Source organism: Lytechinus variegatus, chromosome 13 (genome assembly GCF_018143015.1).
Source record: "Lytechinus variegatus isolate NC3 chromosome 13, Lvar_3.0, whole genome shotgun sequence".
NCBI classification, from domain to species: domain Eukaryota; kingdom Metazoa; phylum Echinodermata; class Echinoidea; order Temnopleuroida; family Toxopneustidae; genus Lytechinus; species Lytechinus variegatus.
In genome coordinates, this window is record NC_054752.1 from 29,363,403 (window position 1) to 29,389,304 (window position 25,902).

The following is a 25,902-nucleotide window of genomic DNA, read 5'->3' on the forward strand; positions in this document are numbered from 1 at the left end:
ATACTGAAATGAGTATCCCAATGACAGAAATAGGATTAACAAGAAAGAATTATTAAAAAATGTATGGCATTATCCTTATCGCGGAATTTTAGATCTATATTTCGATGAATAACTTGGCTTCTGAAGGTCTGACAATTCTTATCGGAGCTACATTGTAAAGAATGGATTGCAATCAGTGATTTTGAATAGTGGACAAATTAATAATTGCTTTTAACAAGGAAGTACCGATAAGAATGGACCAAAATTAGTTCTGGAGACAAGTAAACCTGTTTAATCATGGATCCTACTATAGAAGGATCCATGGTTTAATGGAAACATCTTGATGTCCAGGCGTGTTTATCGTCCAGCTATCGCCTCCAGATGGTGAAGTACAGATGATAGCAGTTCATCTCATTAAGATGTCAGATGAGATAGAGGCAGAATGGGTTTCTACACCGTTGGTCACTCGAGCTCATTGCTTGGAGTTGGAGATATTCAAAGGCACGACCGGGAATCAGAGTGCAACCAATCTCTTGGTGAATGTTGTGCCCAACCATGAACCACTACTCTAGTTCCACGGACCAAATAATAAAAATGGTCAATATCAATCAAAATGCTTGTATATTCTAACCAATATATTGGTCTCATTCTTACCGTAATAGTGGTTGGACCACCACAATGGTTATTTTGACCAATCATGATGTTAAACAGATAGGTTTGACATTAGACATCGCGAACTTTTCCAAAATGAGAGCAGCGCTCGTTATGACGTGTCGGGTCATTCGACGTTATAGGTCAGTTGGTGCGCGATTGCCCAGAAACTGTCGTTTGAATATAAGTATAATTGCTTGTCAAAATACTGAGCATTTTTCACTGAATTTCTCAAAATTTAATGACGACTGATTTATAAAACTTGCTTTGCTGTTGATTCGGCCTGATATTAGTTGGGGAGGACCAGAGTAGGAATACTGTTTGTTTTCAAAGTAATTTATCGTGTGGATTTTTTTTCTAAACATAGATACAAATTGTAAAATCACATCTGGTGAAAATCTAAGGATAAATGATCTATCACGGTTATCGTGGTTAAAATATCTTGGTATGGATTTAAAATAGAAACACAGAATGGTTGATGCATAGGCCCTATATCACTCACAAATTTATCTAACAATAGTCCAAAATTATACCAGTTCACTTATCTGCTTCCCTACAGTCATGGATTTAGGCCTATGTATTTTTAATTAGCACGAGACATGGGTCATTAATTATTCACTGCAGTGACACAATGGCTCATTACGGTAGGTGATCGTCGTACATGTATGTGTACAATTTTCCACACCACGCTCTATTTCGGTCTGCGCTTAATGAGGCATCAAACTGGCACTTTCCCTTCATCATATGTTCATAATCATTTTATAATGAACTAGTAGAATAATCATAGAGCTATAGCTCTATGGAATAATTAAGCCCTAATAAACCGATAAGACCGCACAAACATACTTGCACTTTGACGATTCTTCAAGTTACACGTGCGTGAGCGCCCATGCAGCAACACGAGGACTTCAGGGGGAAAATAATTATGAAGATGGAGAAAGGGAAAATAAAACATCATGCATCCTCGCGTATACCGATATGAGTCGATTAGCTGAAAATGCTTTTTATTTTGTTTCTAAAATATAATGTTAATCGTTTTACATATGAAAATCCTTACAAAGCCGTAGAGCTTGCGTCACAAAGTCTATGAGGAAGTCGTGTCTCAGGAATTATAAGAAGACGTTTATTCTCTTGCATGACTGCAAATGATCAGAACTAAAGGCATGAGTCTGATGATCACAAAAAGAAGTCGAGGATCGTTCAGATCACTGCACCTGTCTCCTTGCCTTGCGAAATGTTTTCACACTGGCGAAAAACTGAAAGTAAAATAAAACCGATTCCACGACTACATGTACATGTAAAATGGAAGTTAAGACGAACCTTAAAAAATCAATATATTCAGAATTTCATTCTCATTATCAAAAAGAATTCAAATTCCACATTCAAAGAAAACTAAACTTTGCACTCAATGGGTGGTTAAACATTACTTTCCGCTTCCTGTATTCTTATTTCAGCAGTAAACAACGATTTCCCACGATTTGTAGTGGTTTGCAATTCCTCGTAAAATATCGTTATTTCTTAAATCATATTTTTATAGCCACAAAACGTAGGAGGTGCCACAGTTTTTGTAAGCATAGTAAATAATTCTGAGTCCTTTGTGAATGCTTTAGCTTTGAGTAAAATTTGATGAATCATAAAACGTTTATACCTTAATTGAAATACATTAATCACTCATTAAAGAGGTTTGATTAATATATAGTTCGCGCTTTTATTTAATAATGAATTCGTTTTTCTTCCTTTTTGTCCTTTCGTTCCTTATTTCTTCTTCTTCCACCCCTTTTTCTGGCTCTTTTCGTCTTTTCTCTCCTTATTCCTTTTGCGCTACCAATGTAGGCGCAGCCACCCCTGGATCTTTGCAAGCTTTTAAGGGCACTTTAATATCTTCTTTCTGGTATCTTTTCTATAGACCTAAATTTAAAAATCCCGTGATTTCTTGCGGTATGAATGCAAGCCGGTATCGTTCCCTTTCAAGACGGAAGGCTTGTCGAATTTCAACTAAATCTTTTCGTAGTCAGACTCGGGTGCTAAGCTACGAGTGGGGTGAGAGATTTGAGCGGTATCAAGTAACTAATATCTCGGGGTGCAAAGGGATGTACTTGACTCTACATGGAATCCCTAGAGAAAAGGTTAAGTTTGTTTGGTGATAATGAACACTTCTTTATTTTTCCTTCTTTAAAGGGCAGTCATTACATGCTCACGCTTCGCGTCGCGTAAATGTCAAACGTTCAGGAGCATGTGAGGGGTTTGAATAGTCAAGTTTTAGCGGGAGATAGGGCCTACATGTAAATGTAATATCTTTATCACGCACACTAGTTGACTTGAAGTTTCATGATTTAATGAAAAAAAATAAAGTGTAGGCCTATTCAATCCAGTACAGCATTATTGTATTTCTCTGTTATAAAAGTCATTATTTTTAGGGACATGCAAGGCAAGTACACCAACAACAAATCAGAACTAATTGACTAGTTATTTAATAGGGTTAGCTGGGTGCAACTGTTATTCTAGTCATATTTGAACAATTTGTAGTCGTATTTTAGAACAGAGTTATTCCTGACTAGAATATGTGTCAGAAATGTGACTACCAGTGATTGCCATATCAGTTGCAATCAGCTGACTACTGGTCTAATCAATTTGTTTTAAGAGTTTAAGAGTGTAAAGTAGAAAACTTAAAATATATTGTATATATAGGGCTCGGCTCACACATCATTGACGAAAATGTGATATCATTTTAAAGGGCTCTACCTCCATTAGAAAGACAAAATGTGCAAAATAAAACGGCCGTAGGGGAAGAACGAGTTGACATTCAAGTGTAACTGCGCGTCGTTTCTCAAATGTGATTTGAGAAACAAAAGCCAGTTCCACATCGCCTGGCTGGTGCCCCCTTTAAGAGGGAGAAAATCCCCTTAAAACCTTGGCTACTTTTCTTTTGATGACAGAAACGACCGACGTCGATCTTTCTGCTCCCGTCATTACGGGTTCAATCTCAGTAATTCTCCTCGTGCTTTCAACTTCATCACACTTCCATAAATGGCTTTTCCAGACTGCCGACACTCTCCGATGCTCTTTCTTCCTTCATCACGTACTGGGGCATGGATATTCCATGGTAAGGGCGACTGTGTCTACCATTATGGATAATTTTAGAGAATTACTCGCTACTTTTCTTCCGAGTCTGACTTTCAACTTGATCGCAAAGCCATGCTCCAAAGTAGGATGATGTGTTTAACATGGAGCACATGCATGTGTTGTAGGTTCATGGTTGTATCAAAATGAGGATGTCGTGACGATCGCGCTCTGCGATTATACCATTTATACCAATCATGACAGAATAATAATAAGACCATTACACGCACTTTGAATGTGCTCAGTATATCTTACATAAAATAAACAACATTCACAAGGAATTAAAGGCATTATTACACCCAATTTTCTCTTTCATGTCTTTTGGATCTTCTAAATAAGTTCCATTAATTTTTTTCTGAACTGAGGGAAAAAGACGGGACTTTTCCCGGGACCGTGTCATCCAACTCTTGCAGTACATAAATTATGTATGTATTGGATATTGCAGGATGTATTGGATTTAAGTATTTTTGTTTTAAAATCTTCACAATACCTTTATCATTAAAAGCATCAAAATATACATAAATCAGCTGCTAAATTAAGGTACCAGCATTGACGAGAGTGGAAGATATAGAATAAATGGCCAATTGCTTTTCTGATGATTTGCATGCATCCAAATATTATTTTCATTCACGTCCTTATCGCCGTCCTACGTGCTTTTACACTTATACAACTACTATCGTACTTCGAATTCAATGTTATCGAAGCCCAAAGTATTCAAATAATACAAATGCATTAAGGCATGGTCACAAAACGATTATTATGGTCATTCAGCCAAACCGCACACACACACACTCCACTCCAGCTTACCCATTCACCCACCTACACACACACTCACACACATCTCCGACACAATACAAATTATGCGATCTCAATTTTTACACACGCGTGGCGCCTCGGGGAGCGAATTGCTGCTGCAGTAGACAGCAGAAAGCTCGGTGATGACGTCATAATAGGTGTACTGCACTCAGCTGCTCTGAAAAGCCTGATGAGTCATTGCAAAGTGCTTGTTGTAGAATGCTGTTTTATATTTCGAACCTCTCTCCCTCTCATAACACAGCCCGTGGAGTGGAAGAAGTCATTATTTGTATTCGTGGTAACGTATACTGACATCAATGTTCTACCTTGTTCGATGACCACTCCGTAAGGTTTCACGCAGTGACGAACAATGAATCATTATTCTTGTTGCATAAACACACACACACACACAGCATTTGGTCCAACAAGCCTTATTGCATATTGCGCTGGCTTCGAAATGTACTATTAATAAACAGAAAATAATATCGGCGTGTTTTCAAATCTATAATGCTAAAACCGTTTCTCGTAAATTTATAGGCCTAATATACAACGATGATGAAGAAAAGGAAATGTAATGTTTCTCCTATGCAGAGAAGTACGATATTTTTTTCTTACAATACTTCAAAATTCTGCTAACATTTATAATGATGTACGAACTCTTAATACGTATAACAACTTCCATCTAAATTGAAATTAAGTGCATACTTTTTATTATTGAAATATTTTAAATGTACACGATGATTTTAATATTACACACGTCCAACTACTGGTTATTCTCAGTATTTTGTACTATTATGGTTGGCATAAAATAATCAACTTATGCATACAAAAGTAGTAAATCGCGAAATGATTTGGTTATAGTCTTATCCGGTCCCGTATCCGTTTTAGACATTTAATATTTTTGCGGTTTCTGAAATATAATTACTCTGATTAGTAATTATATTTAATTTCTGGACTCTTAACATCCTTGCGTTGGTTTTACTTTCAAGATCAGAAGCTAGAGTCAACAATATCGTTATGAATCACTAATTAAATGTCGAGCGGATTTCCTGCAGTTGATACATTTAAGTCATTTCACATTGTTCTACTTATCCTCCTGAAATTATTCTTTCTGGAAATTTGGATTTGTCAGATTTAGCGCTTTTTTCTATTTAAAAAAAATGGTTATTAAACATTTCAGGGGAATATCAACAAACGTACATTAAAAACGATGGTTATCCTATTTGTATACTAAATCCATTTCCTATAGGCACTGACCCTTTTTAACCATAATACTTAGGCTTGCACAGAACATATCAGACTTTAAATCGTATCTTTCACATAATGTCATGTGCATTGTCTAACGATGATTTCAAATTTTAAGAAAATAAAATCTTTATTTTACTACAGACTTTTTTCCCTGATTAGTGAAAGAGTTAGGTGGAAGTAAAGTCAAAACATTAATTCTGTATATCCTTGGTCAGGGCATAATATTATAAAAGGCCTACATGTATATGTAAATGTAGAATTACTGAGAAAGTGTTTCGCACCCATGAATGGAAAAGACGACGTGACGTGGTATCGAAATGATAATGTATGGTCAGAATTCAAGGAAATTATAGAGAGAATCTAATCCACTGTACCGTCACTTTTGTAAAATGTGCTTGTAAATATAATACACATGTATACGTTCGTCATCTACGTAAACTGCGCCTTAATTTTGAGTGGTCATCGAACGGTAAATTGATTCTTTCGATGATGCCTCCGTAGTCTCGATGCGATTTCAAGTTTCAAAACTGCAGCCATCATGACCACACAATCTTGATTCAGGCGAAATGACACAAGATACACGATATTTCATCGTTCTGTTTCCTAATGACGAAACGACGTCGACGGACGAGGGGATGTTGCCAGAATCGTATTTAAAATCGATTGTAAAATGAGTTTCAAATTTGCAATTGATTGTGTTACTCTTCCGGCACCAATCACATGACTTTACACTTTTTTTGTATCGAAGCAGCGGCTGGGGAATCCCAACGAAAAAATGGAGACCACTATGATAGAACCTTACATGTTACCCTACATGAATTCTCTCCATATATGTTTTTACCATAATTTTTTATACCCGGCCTTACATTATCTTGAGTACAGAATATTTGCAATTTTTCATGTAATATACAGTTTATCGACGGGTTTAATTGAAATGCAACACATGTTTCGTATTTGTTTTTTTTTTGACGAATAATGGGCCTTACAGAATTTTAAAATAAAATTCGACGGGAAAGTCCTGTAGGGGATAGGAATCATAACACAAACAAAAAGGTACATGCATGGCTTTGACTAAAATTACAAACCTTCGCTCAACATTTGAACAAATTTAAGGTCATTTCAATGTGACCTTTGACCTTTCGCATAGAAAAATAATCATAAATAACTTTCTTCTACGAAAGTTTCAATATATTGTTTTTTACCGTTTTGTTTTTGTTTACTTTTATATTGAAAGACAAATGTTGACTAACCATCGCACTATTTATAATCCTTCAAGATCCCATCTTGTCATTGCATCGTTGGCTTTTGATGTGCCTTGTATCATCATCAACATTCCAAAGCTACCATCTAAAAGCTCTCAATTGATACCCACGTGAGCTTTGCCTGGCAGAAAACGTCCGCTTAATCCATCATGTTTTATTCATAATATCAAATCTACAGCTGTTGAAATAATGGCGCGGTTTGGAGGGACAGGTTTATTCTCGGATTTAGGAAGAAAGAGCAGCACTGTATTTGAAGATCGTAAAGTATGATAATTATCGGGGACTTGAGTATATGGGGTGCTGACGATGACTTCCCTTTTTCTTGGTAGTGGTAAACATCTTTCAAGGAGAAACCGTTTCAATACCAGAAATGTGCATCATGTACATGCGCGCATCATGCAATTATTGTGACGTACGCGATGCAATAGGGGTCAATATAAAAACATATTGACCCATCAAGTCGAGTCTCACTTTAAAAAGAAGTAAAGGCATGCAGCGTGGATGCACTGACTTCAGAATATGGGCCTCTCATATTTTATGCATGTGTGTTTGCCTTTTGTTTTGAATTACCTGAAATCATGCCGGACGTAGCAATAATTAGATTACTAATAGGCCTATACATTCCAAGTAATCATGATAATTGTATTACCAAGGAAATTACACAAAGTCAAACTCAATTTGATACTTTTCAAATCCCGTTTTCGATTAATGATCAAATGTAATCAAGATTCATCATACCCCCCCCCCCCCGTTTTATTGATTGTCAACTATCACGAGACAAATTCATCATTATGTATGTAAATGCATACTTAAAATGCTAATGGTTTCGGACGCCTGTCAAAAGTAAGATCAATAATTGGGAAAGACAATGGGTATTTGATTACCATACTTCAGATCGATTATGTATAATGGTTTGTGTCCAAAACAACAACCAGTACCAAGATCAAACACTGCTCCGAATCGTAATAACGCAAATGTAATGGCGATAATTGTTCATAACGCCATGTGAACGAGTCAACGTGGATTAAGTTTGCGATTCAATTAGTGATGATTGAGTTTGTAACGGTAAATACAGTACATATCAGATGGGTTTATCCAACGATCAGGCCTTACTTAAAGATTAACTTCAATACAATTTTCAGGAGATAAATTCTGTATACATGTAGGCCAACTCTTTTCATAAATGGCGTCAAAGTATATGTACAGTATCTAATATCTATACATTTTGATATGATCGCTGTAAAATATTCAGCCAATCAAAATTCAGATGCACTGAGAAGGAAGCCACACTTTCAACCAATCATAATCGAGTATCGTAGGACAGGTCGAATGGGGTGGTCCGCCTCTATCCCACCTTGATCAGTGGGGATAAAGGGAGTTATTACGATACCGGTGGAAGGGGCTGAAGATTGATAGTAATGACCTCTGAGTCTGAGTTTTGTGTACACAGGTTATGGTCTGTTGACGAGTGTGACCTCAATGGGGGTAACATTTGTTCCGGCATGACCAAAATTCGGTGCATAACCTATAGCCTTTAGGTACATGGATAGGGTCCGCGGTATAATCAGTAATCACCTCCTCAAGCCTATAAACTAGAATTTCGTTCCGACGAGGGTTAGGGATCTGATCTGAAATGTAGGTCTATTGTGTCATACCCTATATCGTGGGTTTTGAATTGTTGGTTTGGGGGGTTTGTTTTGAGGCAAACATGTCAACCAGAAGAGACTCCAGGAATTCAGGTTGGACAAAAAGCCTATACATATTAACTTATGTACCAAACTATACCAAGAGTATTCCAATTGATGTGTTTGGAGTGCCCAACGGCTGATAAAAACACGTTTTAACTTTTAATGATGTTTATCATGGCTATGCCATTTAAAGCTCAAGTATTAGATAAATTTGCAAAATTAAAAAATATATGTATTATTTGCTGATATCTACATCGATGACTAAATTTGGTACATGATATACACAAATGTATCAGCATAAAAACGTCCAAGCAGAATGTCATAGAAACGTCAACTTCTGTTACACCTTTTGTGACGTCACCCACCGCCAAGAGCTTTCTCCTCTCTCTCTCTCTCCCACCCAGCGGAAGTGACGACCTCGATGTCATTTTCACACACGATTAGCAGGACATTGAATCGCCGCCAAGTCATAACGCGCTTGGTCGCATAAGCATATATTGTTAACAAATAATGTGACTCCCCACAAAATAATTTGCACGCGGCAATATCATCAATATTTAATATTTTGTGTGTTGACACATCGAGTGTCGGATTTACACGGAAACAACAGTCTTTGTTCCTAAACGTAACGGCCCCGCAAATAACCTTTCTCGAGAACAAACTTAATTCGTAAAGTTACGATGAAATATTTACAGAGTGCAACCTCAATTAATATTGATCAATTAAATGAAATATTTGACCTTTTGTGAAATATTGACACAATGCTCAACCGTAACGAATGCACATTTCTGAATAATATACATATAAGATTCCTAGTACATATCAATTTGCTAACAGAATGACAATGTTCATTTTAAGTCTATAATTAATTGCCATATCCGTATGTTAGCCTAGGTTATGGGTATAATTATTGCAAAATCTTTGACGAATATAAAGGCTGTCACCAAACCCCACCCACCCTCTGGGCGTTGTGGCGTGCGCCTGCAATCTAAGCTATGTAGGGAAGTTTCAAATTGATGCAGAGGTTCGAGCCCCGGTCACGTCTTTCGGATGGTGACGTTAAAGGTCGGTCCCAGACGTAAATAATCATATCTGATTTATACACGTCTGACAAAACTCAAATACACACACACACCCACCCACCCTCCTCACACACATTATTTGAAGGGAGTGAACTATGTGAAGCAACATAGGAAAACATATAGGAAAACATTGCCACTGATATCTTCGTAAGCATCATAATGATAATCACATTTTGGTTTCCATTTGCTTTTAATATCAGTGAAAATGCATACATCATGCTACATAGGCCTACATGCCTAATCATGATAAATAAAAGGCGATAATTTCTGCTTACGACAATCACTTGTCATGTGATTTCTTATTGTTTTGTTTTATTACAAAACGTGCAACCGCGCAGCAAGCTTACAATAGCAAGCTACACGTACATGCACACTCTAAAAACTGACGTTTTAAACCACCATTTTTCCAAAATCATGTTATATCCATCCTTGCATTTATAAGTTGAATCCAACAACTTTAAATGTTGGTCTAAAGTGGTAAATGCAAGATTTAGAATAGGTTGTCACTAATCCAACCCTTAATATAATTGTTAATTCAACATTTCAGTTAATTGCATGAAACTCGTAACAATACACGGTTTCAGGATAATAAAGGAAGGCTAGAATCGTCTTACACTGTAAAAACTGCAGTGTTAAAACTGACACAAATTGGTGTTAATAGAGGACCACACCCTGAGGTGTTAAAATTACACCCTAGAGATTAAACGTAACACCAAATGGTGTAAAACTAACACCACCAATTCAACACCGGTGTAAAATAACTGGTGTGTGTGGTCCTCTATGTACACCGGTTAACACCACAGTTTCTGCTGTGTACAATGAGATGAAATTATTCTGATCGGCCTATTCACCCAACATGTTATTTTGCCGCCCCTTCTTCCCTTCGTGTAACTGCGTTACATGGATATTGTGAAGTTGAGCATTTGTCTACTAGAGCATAATTCCTCGTCCCTTGGGGAGCTTATTAAAATGAATCTCGATATATCACTCACGTCATTGCGGTGGTGAGTGAAAGGCGTTTTGACACTTGTTGAAATTACGTATAGGGCTATCGTCTCTAATGGCGTATACCATATAGTGAGGGGTTCAAGACCACATTCATTTGGCACTGATTTAAGGTCGGCCTGGCGGCGCAATATGTAGACGATTCTATTAAATTTTCCACATAAATCGCCCTTTTTTATATTAAATTAGCTTGTATGTTTTCAGTAAACCTGTATGATTATTATAATGTTTTATTTCATCATTGAAACACAATAAATGACAAATCCCTGCCAGAGAAGGTTTAATGAGTAGGCCTACATGTACATAACGCAGACCTACATGTATCTCATGGCTGGATGCAACCGAAATGTACCAGGGCTATCAGGTCAAGAAAGTAATATTCCCCAGGGAGTGGAACATGCGCAGTGCAAAGTGCAGTTGATAGTAATGACTAATGACGTGGGATATAACTTCCTAACGCCTTGGGCATCCTGGGTATCATGTCCAATATCGTATAAACCGTGTAATACTAAATCTCATTATATTTCTTTGATATCTTTATTCTTGGACGGAAGCTACCGGCGATCGGGGTAATGACGAATACAGAAGGCCTGTGTGCATTTAATATTGCTTCCAGTTTCAAGAGAGGAAATACTCGAGACAAAACGAACAGTGAGTCATTGAAGAGGGGGGATAAGGAGGTAGGCATAATGTCTCATACAGATTACTATAGAGACCATTGTCCTGGGCAAGGTCTCGCTTTCAAATCTTTTGTGTTTTAATCACATCTTCCAGATGCAGAGCAAATATCCTTTGACGTTTTGAGTGGGTCTTGTATTTTTATATCGAAATTACTCTTTTCATAAGTTCATAATGACTTTTTTCATACCTTATTTACACTGTGCAATGTTGGGATTTTACTCTATTTGTAAACACAGTTTTATACGTGATAGTCTTTGCGTTGAGACACACTTGTTGGTCTAGGTCAAAGTGTCAATCAGGGTCTGTGTCTGCAGACTAGGTCAAATTCTAGAGGCTACATTATAACATGTACCTTCGTAGTATAGGTAGTCTGCTGTGCAAACCCTTCACTCGAGTTTAAGAGTCTGAATTGCAGCCTATTTAAGAGTCTGAATTGCAGCCTTGTGTACTGAAGGCCCTGAAACAGCAAGTTTTGTATGTGATAGTCTTTGCGTGGAGACACACTTGTTGATCTACATGTAAGTTTCAATCAGGGTCTGTGTCTGCTGACTAGTATCATGGAGCTACTACTTGTAGAGAAGTTCAGTTGTAGTAGGTCCATGCTATATAGGGTCCATGATTGTAGTATATAAGCTATTATGTCCAAAGCGAGAACGTGAATGGGGAATACCCGAGCATGATCTATACCATAATCGTTGAGTCTCGGGTAGGTCCTAAGCCACTCTGGGCTCTTGTTTTATTGTATGCAGTCGTTTCATTCGATTTGATATAGATAGTATATCGTTCAATTATTCATAGGTTTATGAAAGGGAGACTTTTGGGTGTCAAAGTTCACGGTGTTTAAAACTATAAGTGATTGACTTCGATTGTGAAAGTCCCTCAGAGGTGCAAAGCGAGAATGTGAACGGGGGAATACCCGATCCACCAATACTGGTCATACCATAATTGTGATTATTCATAGGTTTTTGAAAGGGAAGTTTTGGGTGTCAAAGTTCACGGTGTTTCAAACTATAAGTGATCGACTTCGATTGTGAAAGTGCATGGGGAATCCCCGACTTTGTTGTATTGAAAGAGAATATTATATTTCATTCATAATCATGGATCTATGTGCATAGGCCTATACCACACACTGTGTCTCATCTTTCGTGTAAATTATAGTATATCAAATCCATCAAAAATGTAGAACCAAAAAAAAAAAAAAATGGGGAATTTCATTGTACATCCTGGAGCTCGATAATCGGAACTTAGCGGATGGTTTTTGGTTTGCTTTCTTTTATGGCGTTGCAAGGCCAAATTACACTGCATGTCCGTTTAATAATTGTATTCTTCATGATTTAATATTGATTTCATAATATGATCAATAATTCTGATAATATGAACAAAAAATCTCACTAATATACCAACACCGGAGCATGTACGCTTAATAACATTTACAAAACAATAACAAACAACAGATTTTATTTTTCATCTTATTCTAAGAAGAAAGTGGGACATAAATCTACAACCTTGTACATTACAGTGGCCTTGACTGACCCGAGAATGCCCAATCGGTGAAAAGTCATTTGTATCTTCCACAGCCGGATATTAGCACTCTTAAAACCGTCAACTTATGTTTCCGTCCAATTAGGAGTTATGATTTAACATAATATCTCTGTTTTTAACATCTTTTTTTTCGACGCTTCTGTACTTCTTCCCGCAAACCCCCATGGAAAAGTAAAAACGCCGGTTGTTTGGAGGAGTTGTGTTTTGAATTCAGCACTGACAGAGCGAAGTCTCTTGTTTTGCTGAAAATGTGGAAGATGTTTGTTTTTCATTCCAAAATAACTATGATTGAGGGATGAATTTCAAAACATGTTTTTGATTTGTGAAATGCAATTAGACAATACTTTCTCGTTTTAAGGTCATGTTTGAATGCAAAATTTGCAATAACAATACATTCACAAATCGACTTCTGTTCGAAACATGAACTATGTAGATTATTATTGTTCAGTTTTCAAGTATATGTGAGTGGTGCGTAATTGTTATTTTCCTCTTGTTTTTTTTTTAACTTATATTCATAAGTTTCAAACGAGTCTATATATTGTTGTTTATATGGGAATAATAATAATTGCACTAGCAAATGTTATAAAGATATAAGATTGTGTATGAAACTAAGGTACACGTACATTTACATTGTTGTGTTTAATATATACATTATGGATGTCATATAAAAAGAGAAATCAAAACGTAGTTCGTAAAACTACAAGAACATATATTTGGCTCCCAAAATTATATACATGCAGTGTAGGTGTCACTGTGTCAGTCAATGCATGAATAATTACATGTATTACCAGTTATACATAATGACATCAAGCTTGCTCGACTTCCCTTAATACCTCGTTCCCATTGTCTTTGTGAGCTATTACCAACGCCACGATTGGCTTTCCGTAGCTGATAGCCAAAAAAATAATAATTACGATTGCCACGACTGATCTGATACGATCTAATACGATCAGTACGACTACTCCACGATTAAGACCATGTTTCAATCAGGACGCGGATCGAGACAACGGGAACTTGGTATTAATCAATCTACTTCGAAGGTTTAACTTTGACTTTGGCATAACCTTTGACAACGGATCGTAAAGTAGGACAGACGGAAAAGTGTGAGTCGGGACGATAACGGTACCGGGTCTCAGACAGGGGAAATACGGACAGATTACGAACCGATTACGATCCGGTGATGCGAATATCGAACAGCGTTCAAATTTCAATGAACTATAATACGAAATTACTATATGGCATGAAAGCAAATGAGTTATACAAGAATCTCATTCATTCAGGGATATGATGCAGATCAGACAAAGAATACATTAGAAGAAATAGTTCGGAACATTGTTGTATCATAGGCCTCTGGATGAATATAGATAAAATGCCTTTAATGGATTTAACAACGAATTCTGCAGGAACTAAGGCAGATGATGAATCCAGCAAATTCATCCAACATTTTTGTAGAATTTACTGAGTATATGATATTGGATTACGAGCCGAAACCATTAAATCCACCATCATCCGCACGCGATACCATTCCAAATGTTGATCTTCTCCATGTCCTCAAACTTTAAAATTACAATCGTGTATTAACCGTGATTTTGTCAGGAAATTGTGACAGATTATGAAATGAGCAGAATCATTACAGACCTTTTTATGGTAAGTCATGTGCCGTAGAAGTACATTGCATGATTCAATGTTGATGGGATTAAGGGAACGGATTTGTGATGACTTAATGATCAGGGCTAACAGACATGCTAATATAATTCTACTTGCTGTAATAGGGTTTAGTGGGTGATGCAAAGGTATCGATTACAGTACTTCTAATGATTGGGAGAATTTGAAATATAATTTTTACTTTACAAGATACATGTATTACTTAATTAAAAAGACCCGCCTATGGTCTGGGGATGTTCTTGTTTGCTATTAATCGCGATATTTTGATGGGGTTATTTTGCGAATAGGCCTACATGTATGTTATACAATATTTTAGTCGACAGTAATGCGAAAATTGTGAATTGTTTAGTTGTTTTGATTTGTTTGATTTACAAGTAGGTCTCCAGATTGCATTTGTTGTTTCTTCATTGTAAAAAAAAATAAAAAAAATACAGTGTTCCCATTTGGATATTTTAAATGTTTTTTCATGAGTGTGAACATGACCTCGTCACGCATGACTCATGCGTCATCCAAGCCTCGGAAAGCCCACATGAATGGGGTTCCTTCACGACGTTCACCCGGTCTGGGGATTTACCTGCTGAGAAGAAAATGGGTTAATCACACAGAAAGTGGATTATGATAAGTGGCGCTTCATACATCCCTGCAAAGGTTTGTTGTATCACGTTGCGCTACATGTATGAAGACTGGATCCATTAATGATTATGATAAATGTAAAGAAAATGGAACCATATTTCGATGGTACTTGATATGAAACTACTCAAACAGGACTACATACGTCACGTATAAAATATTGAACAGTTCCATATAGCATTAATGGTACTTTGGGAAGAAGCAAAAACCCTATAGAGTTCGTGGTTCAACAAAAAAGAGTAAACTGAAAATGAAAACGAATTCTTTGACTCATTATCATGAAATAATTCCAAAATACACATAATCACTTCTTGTATATACTTTCCGAAACACTTATTCTGAGTGATTTTTTACATTCAAATGTACATGTACCTACCCCCTCCAAACTACTGTATTGTAGATATAAATAGCCAGGTTCCAAAGTCAGTTGAATTCCACAAACTTTGGTTTTCTATACTCTAAACGACAGACACTTTGGCATATAAACCTCGTGAAAAATGACACACAAGTCTGATGCAAAATATTTTTTTAATAGTTATTGTCAGTATACACGTAATCGTGATAGGGCTACCACTCAAAGGCTGACATTACCTACCTTGTTTGGGTTTTGTGGTCTTCCAAATATGATAGATGGATTAAAATCACAGTCATCGACCTTAAACCACCAAGTCGATTAGCATTTATCGCTAATCTGTAGGGATTTTTTTTTTCAAGGCAGACAAACAACTCTTCTTCACGGTGAACGTACATGTACATTTAGTTTTGGCATTACTCAGTCACGCATTTCAATTCTCTTGTCAACTAGATCATGGCTTTTGTGAAATCTTTTTTTTTTCCTACAAGAATTGTTGACCCAAATTGACAACAGTAACTGACCTTTAAATCCTTCATTTCAGAATAACAAAGAATAAAAAATAGTAACAAGAAAATTACACAACGAACAATTTTCTTTTTATCTTCACGATGAATTAGTCAAAGCAGGCATAAGCAATAAATTACATCCATGTTCATCAAAAGAGAGTAAGTAGCAAGTCAGGCACAACTAATTTAGGCAAAAATGTAGACCTATTTTGTTGCATCGATGTACATGTACTATAATTATACAGAATAAAGTTTTCCGTTTCGATTTCCAATTTTTGCATCCAAAGGCCTGACTTTTCAACTCCTCCAACAGGAAGCAGAAGTATTAATATCATATTTCCGGCTCAAAACATCCGTTTTCTTGTTGGTCAATACAGAAGCTATAGGCCTACTTCACGATCCAATATCTCATGGCCAGAATGGTGGCGACCGTGACAACACGATATACTTCCTGCGTGTATGCCTACATGGAACCCTAGGCCAGTATTAAAATATAGAATGTATTTAGGCCTGTGCATGTTACACCATACATGGAAATATTAATATTTAGTAAAAATATCATGTTGTTACATGACATTATTTTTAAGCAATGGTGCCCATGCAGAAGAGCCGGAGCAGGGTCCCGTTGCAGAAAGAGCAATCAATCGCAACTCTAAAGAGTCATGCGCAACTTGATTTTCAACCAATCAGCAGCGCGCATTTGGGACTTGCGATTGACTTTTTGACTTGCGTTTAAACGCAACTTTTTCTGCGACCCCTGGACATGTACATGTACACTGTATACTATGTAGTGTTGTCTATATACTTGTCATTTATTTCACGCTGTTTGTATTGTCATTATTTTGGCAGCGTTTCTAAAAGTAATATCAAGTCCGACTCTCCAAATAAGCAATTGTTTTATTTCATTTTTATTATGGTACATGTAAACTAGAGAATAATGCACAAAAAGTTCGTTGAACCTGGAAATTGTGATGTTACAACGTGAACATTATTTCCGTTTACACATGGTTTCGAAAATTAAAAATGAAATTAAATTTCCATAACATCTTTCAACATGTTCAAGTATACATGTAGATCTACTTGATTGCAAAATGAAAAACAATCCATTCATCCCATCGGATATTTTTCTTTTAATCCATAATGATCGTGCATTGTATAGTTCCTGACTTCTTTGTAAAGCACCACCAAAATAAAACCATGTTAGCTCCATGATAAAACGAAGCATCTTAAGGCGACCGTACACCTTACGATTGGTCTGCGACCCGATTTCAGAATAAAATGTAGTAGGATTTGATGCTAATATTGAGACTTGGAATATCCTACTGTATAATGTTCTAAATAATCGTACCAATACCTATAATCAAATCGGTGACTATGCTATCACCCTTCTTAAAATAAAAGCGAATTTAATATCTAGTCGTAATGACGTCATAGCAATCGTACGATTGGCTACGATTTGAAACTAATTTGGCCTTTACTCCAAAATAAAGGCTTGCAAACTTTAAAAATGGTTATAATATTATTCTTTCAATTAATTTCAGCCTCAAATAAAATGATATGTTCCATTCACATCTTCAGAAAATGAGCAAAATGCGATTTGTTCCAAATTCGGATCGCGAACAGTCTTAAGGTGTGCGGTGGCCTTTACATATCCCACAGAACATCACTCAGCATCTCTTCTCAGAAAAGGATAACAGAAAGGCTACCAAGGGGAAATCATCCATATTAAATTTCTTCACAGGAAACATTTGATTTTGTTTGTGTGTCATTTTATCTGAATCCGCTCCATAGGTGGCGGAAATTTGAGGTTCTTGGCAGAGCTATTCCGGTAAAGAGTACATGCATGCAGACCAAATAGACATACAGTGCATGTACATGTAGCCTACAGTATACATGGGGTTCTTAAATTAGATTATGAAGGGGAAATTAAACGATACTGGCCCCGAAATCCCATATAAAGTGTCCGTGTAGTTTCCAGCAAAATTCTGTCGAAAAATGTGGAAGTTATCATTTTTTGTTATTTTCGGGCCTTATAGTTATATATGTATAAAGTCGTAAATTTGTATGGACGACCTACATGTAAAGTTGACGCCATTTTTTAATATGCTAAATTAAAATACATGTACATGTAGAGGTATTAACATTATCAAACGACCTTTTTATGCCTTCCTGCCTTTCTATGTTCTTCTTTCTTTTTGTTCTTTCTTCCAATCTCTTCTCCTTTCTCCTCTTTTGTAGGACTACCACTTGTATATCATAGGGTGTTCAAGCCCCCACCTCGTGTATTATTATTATTACAATGTATAATAGTTACTACGGTGATTTCATACATTGTACACGTACAACATGTACATGGTGTTGCTTTAAAAATTGCTACATCATGGTCCAACCAAGAGCCGCAGACTCGTAGAGCATCACATTACATCAGTACTAATTTGCCTGGGAGCATTCTTGGCAAATTAGCTGAGTTAATGATGAGGTAATCCCAGCGGCGAAGATGCGCAAAGCGGAAATGTTCTCTCCGCTCCCGAACATGCAGCGAGGCGATAAAGAAATTACAGAACAGGAAAAGGAACGTGCCCACCCTGCCAGCGGGTTGTCTTTTTTTTTTTGGCACACAAAAATATCATACATACTGATACACCTCATGGCAGTACACTAATGCTGAAATCGACTAAAGAAGAACAAACCAAACAGAAAAGGGACAGTGTTCATTCTTCTTTCGCGTAAATGTTACGACTATGTGCTATGTCGGGCATTCACGCCCGGTATCAAGAAACGATTATTTTATTCATTTCCTTATTTCCTTTCTTGTCAGGGGTCATCACTCAAGAAGTCGCATTAATCTGTCATGGCAATGGTTCCCAATAACGCGAAAAATCCCCATGCAGGTGAGCTTCCGGACCCAGGGCCTGTGAAGGGGGGGGGGGGTCCGCGATGACATGATTTTTCTAAATGGCAACGGGCAACCCCCATGAGGACAACTCCCAAATCGACGGGGGAGGGGTGGGGGTTGTCCTGTAACCCATCAAGTAGGTCTGCTCACAGAAACCAGCCCTGACAAACGGATGTCGTGTATGGTTGTATATATTCTTTTTTTATAATTACATTATCTGCAGCCTGATCAGTAAATAGGCCTTCGTCACTTGTAAATACAGTGTATTCTAGTAAGCCTATATCAAATTTCTACGACCACTCTTACAGCATGTCATCGTTCTTTCTCCATTGTTTCACAACTTTCACTGTCATCAACACCTCTTCTGTCCCCAAGTTTCTACCACCCCACAAAACACCAGCAACGTCGGTTCTAATTTAATCTAATTACGGACTAGTTACACCCTTTTCCCGTTTACATTTTGGTGCATCGCCGTCCACTTTGTACCTGTCTCTTACTTTTGCTTGGTACACATACTGACAAAGAGGTTAAAAGTTTGGAAAGCAGAAGGGGAAAACTGCAAACCTCATTTTCCACGACGCATCATCGATGGGAGTTAATTTATCGAGTTAGTACGGCTTAGCTCAGCGGGGTCATTGATGTTGACAGGCTAAACGCTTGATGACGCAGTCAGTAGTAGTAGAGTCATTGACATAAATTCCCAGTGTACATGTAGCCACGCATGCACTTTATGCAAGAAGTGAATAAAATGTGCACTAATTAACAAAATATGAATTATAACAAAATGATACATGTATTCATGAAATAAATGGAAATATTTATATTGTTTAATAATGTTTAAAGTCACAAAATGCAGTTAAGGATATAGGAGGAAATCCCATATAGGATTTTTTAAACTCAATTACATGTTCACAATTACATTGCTTTTAATTTAATGACTGAAATTATCTCTCAGGAGTGCACCCCAAAACTACAGCAGAGGCGGATCCGGGGGGGGGGGGGCACATCTGGTCTGTGCCCCCCTTGAAAGCCATGAAAGGCATGAAGTCAATTTTTATAATGTAAATAAAGTGTGCCCCTTCCCCCTGAAAATTACAGCATACATGTATATTTTTAATGGGAATATGTTGTCAATTTTTTCTAGGGAAAATAATCAAAATATGCCCCCACCCCCTTGGAAAATCCTGGATCTGCCCCTACATTACAGTATGTCATCATTTTTGGAGGAAATGTTATAAAATCTAATTTTCAATGAATAGGCTATACGCCTACATGTAAGGGAAGATCTAAAATTCTAAATCCACACATGCATGTACAATATCATCAAGACAGTATTCATTCATTTTTAAAGGATTTTGTTAATGTACTGAAGGCTCTACTTCCTGTACATGTACATACAATTTTACTGAGATTGTTGACAGGTACATGTATCATGTTACAATGTAAATGCCCATGAGGTATTAGAGGTAGATGTAGGTCTGTATCTCCCCTTGAATATTGCTACAATAACCAGGGAAATCCCATATCAAGACAACACACAGTACAATGTACTGTTTGGCCTATTATAACAGCAAACCGAACAGAAAGATGTAGACAATATCGCATTGTAATATGAATGCCAGGGACAGGGTACGCTCGAGGCCCAATGTACACACCTATCGTTTCATTCATACTGATTGCATAGTGATGTTCCATAGGTCGTCTGGAGTGGAAGCTCATCTCACATTTGTGAGTCCAGAGGTCGCACACTCATTGAGATATTCCAGGTACTGCACAAATATTCTTGACAAACATACATCATGGAGCTACTATTACCCCATGCATGTAATATTAATATGAATGTGACCCTACCAAGCTACAAGGGATGCTTTACAATTACATGTAAATCACAGAGGTCTTCTGAGACGATATGATTACGGATAAGGCATTGGAGGCAGTGCTAGAATAGCTCTTTGATGTTTCATGATAATTAACCCCCACTTGTCTGAATGTACATGTACTGTACACTACAATGTCAATACATGTAGGCGATTTTGTAGGCTATAAATTGCTGGTGATGGGTTGATAATTGATTTCAGCAAAGTGCCCTGCAAAGCGCGTCAAAATTTGGAATGAAGATGGTCCTGGGATGAATATCTCCAACAGGGTGCAGCAAGTCTGCAGACTCAACAAAAGACAAGACAGGACCAGGAACTAGTTGAGCTATATATATCAATTACATGTACATTAGATGTTGGAGGTTTGGAAAGTAATCTGAATTGGAATCCCCAACACCAACATTAGTCTGCATACTTGACACTTTAACCAATAACAAGTCTAGAGTTGTAAGACTAGACATCAAAGGCTCTGTCTGAGACAGCCACAGCTAGTACATGTACATAGTGAATCTACATATCTACATGTAGTCTCACTACTTCAGACTCATGCACTATGCGAATTGCGAAAACCATGGGTCTGTGCCTGCAGACTACTTCAACTTAGTCATACTCTCTCATGTACAAGTACATGTAGGACTATTATGTACATGTAGGTAGATACAAGTACAAGTAGAACATCATGTGATACATGGTAGGCCCACAGTTAGCCTACATTGCACATGTAGTAGATGTACATGTGTGCTTTATACAGTTTTCTTCAAACAAAAGTTACTTGCTTTCTGTTTTAAACATATAATTACAAGATTCAATCACTTCAAAGTGACTGCATGCCAGAAGAAAACAAGAGGGGGTGGGGCCCACATTATATCGTTGAGCAAATCAAAGCAATCATGCGTCTTCAAAAACAAAATCCATCTGTCAATATGACTCTTTGACCTGGTTAGGGGTCAAGGTGCCAGGAGACAAGATGACCTCATATGACCTCTCTTCCATTCATCAAACTGTCAGCCATACATGTACATGTAACTTGTAAGTAAGCCACCAGGTGTGGCTGCTTAGACAGTTCTTACCCACTAAAAAGTGCTTTTCTAAAAATCACATTTCTACAAGTCTCTTTTATGAGCCAATGATCATGATGGGGAACAAACTCCAAGTATTACAAAAACTCATGGTTGGATCCAGCTACTGTACATGTAGGCCTACATGTAACTCAAATTTCTATGAAAATCCATCATTGTCACTATTATATAGACCATCATGAAAGAATTTTGCAAATAAAGAGGAGGAGCACACTATGTCAAGACAATGTCCATGTAGCACATGTAAGTCATATTTAGAAGGAAAAAAACAACATTTGAACAGACAGTCAAAAGGAAGTTGTTTTTCTCCCTAAATACAAGTATTATGGGGTTGATGGCTTGTCATATATGTTCATGAACAGCTGTTCATGGAGGGCCTACATTACAATGCCATAAACTGCAATTACATGTACTGGGGTCCGTTGCAGAAAGAGTTGCGTTTAAACGCAAGTCAAAAGATCAATTGCAAGTCCCAAATGCGCGCTGTTGATTGGTTAAAAATCAAGTCGCGCATGATTTTTAGAGTTGTGATTGATTGCAACTCTTTCTGCAACGGGCCCCAGGCATGGGTGGAAATCTGTCCCCAAAGGTAGGGGGACCCAGGAGCTGGAAACTTTGACAAGCCCAAAAAAAGGTTATCACCAAAAATATAAGGTCATTTTAACCCCCCCCCCCAAAAAAAAAAAAAAATGAGAAGCTAAAAAAATACAGGTTACGTACATGTATCTACATGTACCAGGGATAATCGTATACTGTGTCTGTACCATTTTCAACAAGTTTGAGGTCAAGGTACAGCATGATGGACAGAGGCAAAGTTCTTTGTAAGCCAGCAAATGTGCCTCATGATGAAGGACAGTCCTACTTTCAATAACAATAATAAGAAAGTACCAGTAAATAAATTTAACAGCAACACCAGTATGTACTTTTGAAAATGATATTCCTTAATCCTTTGTATCCTGATCATCAGGGGAACAATGATATCTGGCATGAATACAACTTGCAAGGTGAGTAACAATAACAACATCACCTTCCTTTGAAGTGAAACATGATAATAACGCTTGTGGATATTTCTCATGTATCATGTCACATGTACATGGCATGTATTCACTCACAGTGACCACTGATCTATTCAAGAGACAGGTACATGTATCTAAGAAAGTGAAGAAACTTGAGACACAATGCAATAACCTGTATGTTCAGTGCATTGTAGAAAGTACTGCAGTAGAGTAAGTTCTTGCCTTGAAGTGCAGCACAGTTTTTAAAATGTGTAAGCACCAATCTGGTTGGGGCACAAATACACAAATAAAACCTATAATATGATATTTATTATCAATTTGCCCACAATAATTCATTATAAAAAAACAATACATGACTTCACAAGGAAATTCCTGCTGAGAAAGCGAATAAAAAAAACAATCATTATTATTATTCGAGATATGGGTTTGCTGACTGCTGTGCATTTTCAAGTTCATTTCATGAACACTAAACATACATGAGGATTAAATGTTTAGTCCACTCATACTGCACTGAAATGCTATTCCCAGATCATCAGATGCCTCAAAAAAATAAATTTCCCGAATATGACAGAGAATATCCATGTCAAAAAGTATGTAATCCCACTCGTACTACGTAAATATATTATAGGGTATTTGGATAGCGCATATAGTATGTATCTACATTGTACCTTGTTACATGTACATGTGTATTGTATACATGTAGGTGCTCAAGGTGCTCCTATACATGTACATGTACATCGAGGAATTTCACTGTGCAAGTATGCATTGTATGTGATGCACCAGGGGTTCAGCACTGACTGTATTGTCAGTGCTGACAATTTCAATGTTCAAAATCCTTGGTTTTGATTGGCTCAGAGGCACTGGCCTCTGTTACTATGGTAACTGTCAGAGAAAAATCAACTTGTCAGTGCTGACAACTTTCATGAAATGGCCCCCAGATGCATGTAAATTCCTGATTATTTAATTTTACAGTGTAGTGTGTAGGGCCTAGGGGACCTACATGTACATGTACATGTCGGGCATATCCTTTTCAGATGCATTCAATGGTTCCCTGTCACTTTGATAGTGTCTTCCACAATCCGATGACCAGAACTTAAATATGTCTTTCATTTAAGTCCATTGAATAAAGTCTTACATGTATGTGCGTTATGATAACAATTTAACATGGCTTCGCTGCAATGCAGGTGTTTAATTTATTGCAAATATTAAAGTCATCATTTTTTTAAGAAAAATGGAAAGACAAGAGAATTGACAATTTAATAGCATTATGGGTACCAGTGTAACTTTCAACATATTACCATCACAATAATAATTATTAATGTAATCAGAGACGCTCCTTTAACAGTACACTTGATCATAAATCAAAATGTAGTATGAGATATGTAGCATGGGGAGTCATACAGTTGTACGTACATGTGCAAATTATTAAACAATTTGTAGCATTCTTGGTCTCACATGTGTCTGAATCAAAATCATTAGGGGTTCTGTAATGACTTATTTGACTCTCCAATTGATATGTTTCTCATTAAAATAAAAGAGAGAGGAAGAGATGATGCTAAAAACCATGATAACTTACCAATCTGTGTTTCCATCTCGATGCTGCGCTACACTGAAACCGAACATGCTTCCATCCGGTCCGTCAAATTTCAACGGTGCTCTCAGATCAAAATTAAATCCTGCAGTACTATCCAATAATAAAATGGCATAAAATGACAAAAGAAGAATGCGAGCCATAGTCCTAGAGTCGACTCGACCACAACTTCGGGGTAAGAATCCACAAATGTTTGCCATGATAAATATTCCAATGCAGCTGTGTGTGTATTCACAGAACAACACGTCAAGGGGTCTCGTCACTACTACTTTTCTCGTACAGGATTTCGGGCTGTCTCTTTCCCTTCCTCCCCACTAATCATATATCCTTGGTTATGATTTGGCAACTGGAAGCGATAATCAACAAGTTACTCAGAGAATAATAAACATGAGCACTGCTTCGAAAAATTCAGGAACAGGCTATCTATGCTAGTGAAATTCGATCCACTTTACTTGTCAGAGATTGTTTACGTACAAACCGGAAAAAATATACTACCGCTTTTTTGACCGACAGCTTCACCCGAGCCACGGGCACCCGTCTGCAAGAGCTCGCTCGTTGCGATGAAAAGACCCCGCCTATCATAAAATTCACGTTCGGAGAAATTCCGTTCGACCACTTCGACAGCCAGCTGCTATATGTGTGTATCCTTAATTATTATCCTTTTACAGAGATGAAATCCGTAGCATGATATTCCGTTTAAGGAAATTTAGTATTTAAGAGTAAACTGCGATTCGACGAACTTCCAAAAGCTAGACATCTTCTGTATTGAGCCACCGCGATAATATTGTACAGGTGATTAATATCCAATGGGGTGGTCGCGGTATGCCCGTCTGAATGCAGAGATAACGCAGGAGCGCAGTGTACTAGAAAACCAGTGGAGGAGATGGGGGTGCAAGACTACACCACTTCACTGTGGTGGTATCGTATTGTAATGTATTCTGCGTGTGCGTTTGTGTGAGCGTTGTGGCCTCGAATGCTCGCATGAGTCATTTTTTGTGCATTGCTCGATTTCTCCGAGACACTCAACCGAAATAAAGAGATAAACAACATTTGGTTGTTTATATTTAGGGTATTATGACACATCCCTCTAATATTTACGTGGTTTTTTTGTTTTGGGACTCACTTTCAGAGCACCGGAAACGAAATGAAATCCTATAATCTTGACAGACCAGAACAAAGACTGCAGATGAGGTTCGGATTCTTTGTGTTTTCTTATATCATGACGAAAAATAAA

The 25,902-nt window shown here is 37.3% G+C and overlaps 1 protein-coding gene across 1 annotated transcript in view; it reads right to left on the minus strand.

Annotated features, from left to right (window-relative positions):
• Positions 1 to 25,629, minus strand: part of LOC446176 (alpha integrin subunit SU2) — an 86,889-nt gene extending 61,260 nt beyond the window's left edge. The window contains 1 exon segment of the mRNA XM_041622897.1: positions 24,654 to 25,629. Within this exon segment, the coding sequence (XP_041478831.1) occupies positions 24,654 to 24,868 (215 nt within the window). The 5' untranslated portion in view covers positions 24,869 to 25,629.
• Between the last annotated feature and the right edge of the window lie 273 nt (positions 25,630 to 25,902).